The sequence below is a fragment of the Alligator sinensis genome, unplaced genomic scaffold (genome assembly GCF_000455745.1).
Source record: "Alligator sinensis unplaced genomic scaffold, ASM45574v1 scaffold1339_1, whole genome shotgun sequence".
Classification (NCBI taxonomy): domain Eukaryota; kingdom Metazoa; phylum Chordata; order Crocodylia; family Alligatoridae; genus Alligator; species Alligator sinensis.
This window is the reverse complement of record NW_005842490.1, coordinates 346,466-353,862: the sequence shown is the minus strand read 5'-3', so window position 1 is coordinate 353,862 and position 7,397 is coordinate 346,466. Positions and strand designations below refer to the sequence as shown.

The 7,397-nt window shown below is 41.7% G+C and overlaps 1 protein-coding gene across 1 annotated transcript in view; it reads right to left on the bottom strand.

The window, feature by feature from the left end:
• Positions 1-1,134: 1,134 nt before the first annotated feature.
• Positions 1,135-7,397, bottom strand: part of LOC102372414 (sodium leak channel non-selective protein) — a 324,052-nt gene continuing 317,789 nt past the window's right edge. The window contains exons 14-16 of the mRNA XM_025212883.1: positions 4,357-4,493; positions 1,234-1,375; positions 1,135-1,188 (exon numbers count right to left, since the gene is read on the bottom strand). Of these exons, the coding sequence (XP_025068668.1) occupies positions 1,135-1,188; positions 1,234-1,375; positions 4,357-4,493 (333 nt within the window). The remainder of the gene's footprint in view (positions 1,189-1,233; positions 1,376-4,356; positions 4,494-7,397) is intronic.

The window sequence follows — 7,397 nt, the reverse complement described above, 5'->3', positions numbered from 1 at the left end:
TGACTGAGTGTTCTTGAGAATATTGGCTGATGCACGTAGGAACTCATATAGCAGTGGGAGAGAGAGAGGAAAAAATCAAAACTATCTGACTTGTGTGTGCCTACCAACTTCTTCACCAAGCTATTTTTCCTATATTTTAATTGTTATCAAGAGCCACTTATCCAGAAGTGTGCACAAAGTGAATATGCTGTCTTGCATGTATCCAATTCAAACACTAGATCAAGCTGGGTGGGGAATTCACAGCGTTCACCAGAAGCATTGGCAAAATTGTAAGGCTCAGAACTTGTTTGCTAACAATTCACAGACAGAAAAAGAGACTAAGTTTTTCTTGCCTGTATATTCTTCTCACACTGGTTTGCTAAAATGCTAGATCTTATTTAATATTGCCATGACTGACAGCAGAAAACTATGAAACGTAAATTTAAGATTCTCAGACTTTACTTTCAAATACAACTGCCAGTGACTCTCAGGTTATTTGCATTAGAAATAGCATGCTTGGTACATGGGTGTGTTTTAAAAAATATATATACTAGATCCTTAACTTGTGTAAATTGCCCTAGCTCCTCTGAAGTCTAGGACAATTTACAACAGCTGGAGATCTGGATCAGGACTATCCAACTGATGGCCCATGAGAGGTGAGCATGCAGCTCACGAGCTCCTGCCGACCTTTGTTTCCCGTATCACTCCTGCTGCAGCGACAGCTGGGGTCCCCAGGCTCCCCATCCCTCCTCTACCTTCTGCTTCCTCTCTCTACTCCTGGAGGCAAGGTGGCGTAGTGGGGAGGGGAGTGTGTGGCAGGAGCTGTGGCAAGGGGATCAGGGTGCCTGTGTTGCACACACAATAAGGTGTCAGGCTGCCTGCCTGCCTGCCTTGGAGGAGGGTATGGCTGAAAGCATGGCAGACTGCACTTGTTGCATGCATGGTAGGGTGTGGTGGTGTATCTGAGCTGCCTATGTAATGGGAAAGGGTGCTGGGGAGGGGCTGCCTGCATAGTTAGCAGCCCATGTGGTGTATGGTCCCAATTTCTGTGACTTGGACCTAGAAGCTGGACAGCCTTAATCTAGCTGTAAGTCAATTTATGTCATTTAAATTAAATGTAGTGCATTACAGTGCTCCTACGTAGTGTTTACAGAGCTATCTGCAATTTGTCAACTTGTAGAGGTGGAGGCTTTTCTTCATACCACATATCTGAAACAATGAAAGACACATACTGTCTTATACACTGGTATTTACCTTTTGATCAATATATTTGTTTTCTTCAATTGTGGATCTTTTGGAATGGTCACATGAGGAGGAGGATGCTGAAGGAAGTCTTCGCAATAAGCAGCTTGTGTCCTGTTGCTGTCGGTCAATAAATTGCTTCATGAAACTTTCCCTTACAAATAAACCAAAGATGTTGCACTTTATCGTTAAAACCCAGAAAGGAGTTAAGGCTTGTTTTCTGTAACAATTGGTTAATGCTACAATGGAACAATAACAAGATGAAGATTGATGGGTACATGACAGCGTACACAAACAACAAAGATAATTGGATTTAGATTTAGTTATTAAAAATCACATAATTGCATTTGAATGTAGATGGCTTGCACTCAGTTCCAAGCCAAAGTCATTAGTTCTCTTTAATAATACATCCTTTTATGTATTTTTGTTGTTTACCCATTAGTTTTCTTAGGTATCTAAAGCATATATTGCAGTTTACAGCTCTTTCCAAGTTTGTAACAGGCTAAGTTGCTACTTAAAAGCAAACCAAATGATGGTATAATCCAAAAGAAACATACTTTGTGCAAGAAATTCTTTCTTCAACAGTTCAAACAGCATCTGTTCATGTAACAGTACTGAATACCAATTTTAAGGTATCTGGCAGTTTTATACTTCACATATGCCATGTTTAAATTTTTGAAGTATCTCTGTTTACCAGAAATGTACATTTATTTTTCTGTATTTTAAATCAGTGGGGTAGAGTCACACTCAGTGTAAATGAAATGTGTTGTAACTGCCTTTTCTCTGGAGTGATAACTCATTGCCACATAACCGCTTCATTTTTAAAGACTTTATTTTTCAGTCGGTAGCTTATGGTTTTTTTTTTTTTTTTTTTTTTTTGCCAGCAATATCAGCTACCAGTTATCTGCCACACAATAGGTATTTGGAAAAACACAGTGGAAAAGATAGTATACAAGTCATACAAAGACCTGTTAGAAAGTGAAGAAAAACTTAACATATAAATAAAGTTCTAGAAATTAAATTAAGAAAAATATGCCCTTTTAGTACCTATAGAAATTGGCAGTGTTTTCTGATCTGCACTTCTATTTTTACAAAGCTCATGTGATCTAAAAGGATCAAGCCCAACAATACTAGCTAGTAGGTTTCAAATTATAGGACGAGTCCCAGTGAATATAGCGCTCCCCTAGCCATTTCTTATACTATTCTTCCCACACCTGTTGACCCAGGGGAACAGTGGAGTAAGGATGTAGAAGCACGGATGGATTGTGCTATGCTTCTACTACCCTCAGCTGACAGAAGGTCCTTGGGGAACCACTCATCTGATGCGCATTAGAGTAGTTCTTAGGTTGTTTTAACCTGCCTCTTGGATGGGGGAAAGAATAAGTCTGCTGTAACTGGCCTCTCAATATGTGAAAACCTTTGTGTGTTGTTTTTTTATAGGAAAGGGATCACTGGTACAAATTTTGCCCAGGTGAGTAGCTCTCAAAAGCCTCACCGTCTGGCACCTATTCAGTGGTCTATTTGGAATGAACTAGTTGCCTTGGTTTGGTTACTAGTAGGTGGCTGACTATATGGGAAAATGAAACCACATTGGAATCAGTTAGAATTTTAGCTGGCTGACGCAGCAAAAGCCACAAAAACAAAAGAACCATAGGGAAATCCTGCTAAGCCACAAAAATGCTCTTTGCAATCTTACTTTATCCATGTGTGGTTAAATTATTTCAGGACTGGCAATCTCAGGGTGGAGTTATATTATGCTCAGACCACACTAAATGTGTGGAATGCTAAGCAGTGTCAAAGTTAGAATGTGTGGTGAGTGATTGCATGTTAAGGGTAATACTGTTTTTTACCTGCACAGCTCTGACTTGTCACTAGACGGCTGAGAAGTGGGGGTGTGCTCAGTGTCTAGGACAGTGTCCCCCACAGCAGAGGGGGATGGGGGGAGGTGCAGGGAAGGAAGAGGAGGTAGGATTGTGCAGAGATGCTGGGAGAGGTGCATTCTGGGATGCTGGAGGACTGAAAATTACTGCCATGGCATTACAAAGTTGTTTCCTTTCAGGTGAGGTTATCTCCTAATGGCAGCACTACATGAGATGCCTTGCTAGTCTAATGAGCAGTAAAGCATCAATGTCTACACATGCACAGCAATTACTGCACAGAAGATTAATTTAAAGTGTCATTTGCTAGTACCCACAGATACAGTTACTATAAAATAATACTTTAAAGTATTGTGCTGAAGTATACTTGTAGACATTGACTGGGAGCAAATTGCTCCTGGTAAGCCTGTGCAGCAGGGGCCACAACAGCTGCCTGGCTAAGCCCTGAGCTCCAAAGCGCAGTTTGGAGGAGGGGGGGAGTTGCCCCTGACTCTAGGGGCAGGTCCCAGCTGCACGGAGCTTGGGATTGCAGTCTGACTCAGCAGCACTCCTTGGGGTGATGCCCCATGCCTGAGCAACAACAGTGCCCTGATCTCTCTCCTTGCTTTGCTTGCAGGTGGTAGAGGAGTCCTGAATGAATTTGCTGGATCAGTCTATCATCAAGAAAGGTAAGTAGGCATCCACTTGTTGCTTCTAAAGCAGGTGCACGTACAGGCGCATGCCCTAATGCACCTGAATTTTCTGCACAGAAACTTCAGATGCATTAACTGCACCTGTAGATGCACCCAATATGTACTAACTTTAATAGGACACTACATTCTAATGATTTACAACTGTTGCAGGTGAACATGTGACAAAGCCCTAAATCTTTTCTTGGATGAAAATGATGGACAAATAAGATGTTACCCACTGTCACATCTAAATAAACTGTCTGATTCTGATTTTTCCAATTAACTATGGGAAACATGGTGTAGGAGCAGGGGACTAAGGAGGGCAAACTCTACTTGAAGGCTGCTTCTGGAAAGTATACCCCCAAAATCAAGAAACTCCTGCCCTGGGCACACCTCTTGCACAAGGGTACTCCCCATACAGGACATGCCCCCAGCTCATGGTGAGGCTCTCTCAAATTTTGCTCCATTCTTTGGAAAACCTTCTATGCTGATGATGGGTAAAAGGTTTGCATCTTACTAGTACTACTCTTGGCATCCTTGGTAAGAAAGAAATCTACAGCATGTAAAGAAACAAGGTATTTTAATACCTTATTTTTGGAACTGTAAAATCTGAAGGAAGCTTGGAGATTTTCACCATTTGTGGCCTGTTCGGAAATTTTTCAAAGATGCGTAGCCGCAACGGAAGCTTTTCCTTGGTATCTGCATTTGCTTCACTTTGCTTTAGCTTTAAAAAAGAAAGAGAAAGGAATATATGCTCTGTGAAATATCATTTCTGTTTTTTCAGATTTCAAAGGACAATAATAGCAATCAGCTGGAGAAACAGAAGATGGCAGCAAAGAACTACAGAGGGTAAATTTGTTACTCGGAGTTTGGTAATCTACTTGTATTAGAAACATTGACAGACACCAAACCATCTTATTCCATTGTCTGTTAAACAAAAAATGAGAGGACTACTAATAGTTCCAATTTTAAAAATATGAAGTATATTAGCATCCTATTAAATATGTTTACTTCTGTGTTTTCTTCACAGTTCCCTAACACTTTATGAAGGAAATGAAATAAATATTCATGTTTTTTTCTTATTAGACCTATCTTATTAGACACATCTCAACAGCTCTTGGATATTCAGATAGAGCAAAAAATAGAGAAATGGAATGAAGATGAAAAGCTTATTAAAATTCTGCAGATCATGGAGGTAATATCAAAACTCATCCATCTATCTATCTAGCTATCAGCTACCCACCTATCAGTCTGTCTTTCTAGCTAGCTAGCTCTCTACTAAGTACAGATATACTTATACCTAATGATATCTGATGTTAGCTATAGATTTAACTAACTATAGATATAACTATTTTATTTTGATTAGCATGTAGAGTCAGCTAAACACATAATGGAAACAAAAAGTCAGGTCATAAGGGTCACCACATATACCAAAGTTTTGACTAAAATGCACTTTTTATATGTTAAAAATGTTGTATATTAAAACATCCATTTTTGTATAATTGCATATAGCAGACTAAGGGTTGGGAATCATAATACCAGATCTCTAATTGGGATCTTTTAGGACTAGGATTCAAGCTAGCTTTTGCCTGACTCATCATCAGGAGCATTGGCATAGAAACTTGACTTTAAAAAAAATTAACATTTAGGAAAAAGGTTGATTTTTAAAGATTTTAACTACAGTACAATCTGTCATGGAAGCTCGCTCTCAAAACAAACGTGTACTGGCTTTGATATGAACTGAGACGTGGGATAGAAATTGTCCAGAGGACCATAAACAAAAGCTAATTATATATGCTAATTGGCTGACTTGGGGAAGAAGGTATCAAGGGAAGTACTACAGTGTTGCATCCATTCTTAAGTAATAGTTTCATTAATGATGCTCAAAAGGGAGATATTAGGTGGTTTATATTTAGTTGGTATTAAATAGTGAGGAACTGCAAACAGTTGTGAGGACAGAGAAATAAAAAAAAAAAGATGTAGAAAAGGATTAGAAACCTGGCAGATGGTAACAAAGTCAGATTCAATTTAAAAATGCAAGCTAAAAATCCTTGGGGAAAATGTCCTGCAACGTATTTATTATAAGATACTTGGGAAACAGTAAGACTGAAATATTCATAGAGAAACTGGAAGAGTGGAGATGAAAACTAAACAAGAGTTTGCAGTGCAATATAATATCAAAGGCCAATATAATTTTGAACTATATAGGCCTCTCCAGCACAATAAATAGCATAACTGTTATTTAATGAATATATTGTAGTAGCACCCAAAGTCCCTGATCAGGAACAATGTCTGTTGAGGGTAGACTTAGAATAGACATAAGAGGCAACAGCAACTCCTTTCTTAGACATGACTGCACCTGGGTTCTGAATTTAATTCTAAACACCATTTTACCTGTCACATACTGAGAAACTGAAAAGAGTTCAGAAGAGACTTAGAAAAATAATCACTGATGAAGAGACTGTCTTACGTGGGGGAAGATTAGCAGAGCTAAATATTTATAGCTTAGCTAGCAGAACAGATGACTGGGAAAGGGGAGAGGAAGACACAAAGCCAGAAGTCAAATATTTGGAGAGGAAATATTTCAGGGAGCAGATACAGAATAGTATTTCTAAAAATAGGAAGAAGGGGATGGAATTGAGACAGAGAAATTTTAGGCTGAATATAAAGACTAATTTTCCCAAAATGAAATCAGTGGGCGTGTCCAGACGAGCACGCATGTGCTTCTTGCAGAGTCTCAAAGGGGTTTCAGATGCTGGAAGAGGCACATACAGGAACGTGAAAAAGTTTACAGCGTGGGGGCAAAAAAACCCACACAGAAAAAAAAAAATGGGGCAGGCAATCAGAGGCAGACCATGCCCTGAGGCAACCGGAGGCTGGGTCCTCCACAGAGACGCTCTGGCTGCCAGACCGTCTCTATGGTTAGCCCTCGCCCTGGTGCTGAAACATGCAGCCTGCCCGCTAGGGCAGGCAGCATGCCAGCAGCAGGGAGCTGGACCCAGGCTCCACTGCCGGTAAGTAAGGGGTTGGGGGCTGGAGGAGGGGGGTAGGGACCATGGGGGTGACCCCTGCTGGCCCCGCCCACTCCCCCATATCCCTTCCCTGCCTGGCCCCAGCCCCCTCAGCCCCCCTGATCCCTGCCCCCCACCCCAGCATTGGGGAAAAAAACCAAAAACAAACAATCCCCCCTAGCACTTACCAGCCGCTCGAGTTGCCATTGAGGTCACTGGGTCCCTGCCCACACAGTGCAGGGCAGGGTGACAGCCCCAGCTTGGACCCTGCTGCTGCCCGGGAGGGCTCTGCCAGGAGGTCCTGAAGTCCCCCCAGCCCCTGCTTGGTAAGCAGAGGCTTTTTTTGTTTTCAAAAAACCAAAAACAAACAATCCCCCCTAGCACTTACCAGCCGCTCGAGTTGCCATTGAGGTCACTGGGTCCCTGCCCACACAGTGCAGGGCAGGGTGACAGCCCCAGCTTGGACCCTGCTGCTGCCCGGGAGGGCTCTGCCAGGAGGTCCTGAAGTCCCCCCAGCCCCTGCTTGGTAAGCAGAGGCTTTTTTTGTTTTCTTTCTTTTTTGCTTTTCTTAAAGTGCCGGAGCCATTCGGGGGTCTGGGGAACCGGGAGAGGGGTGG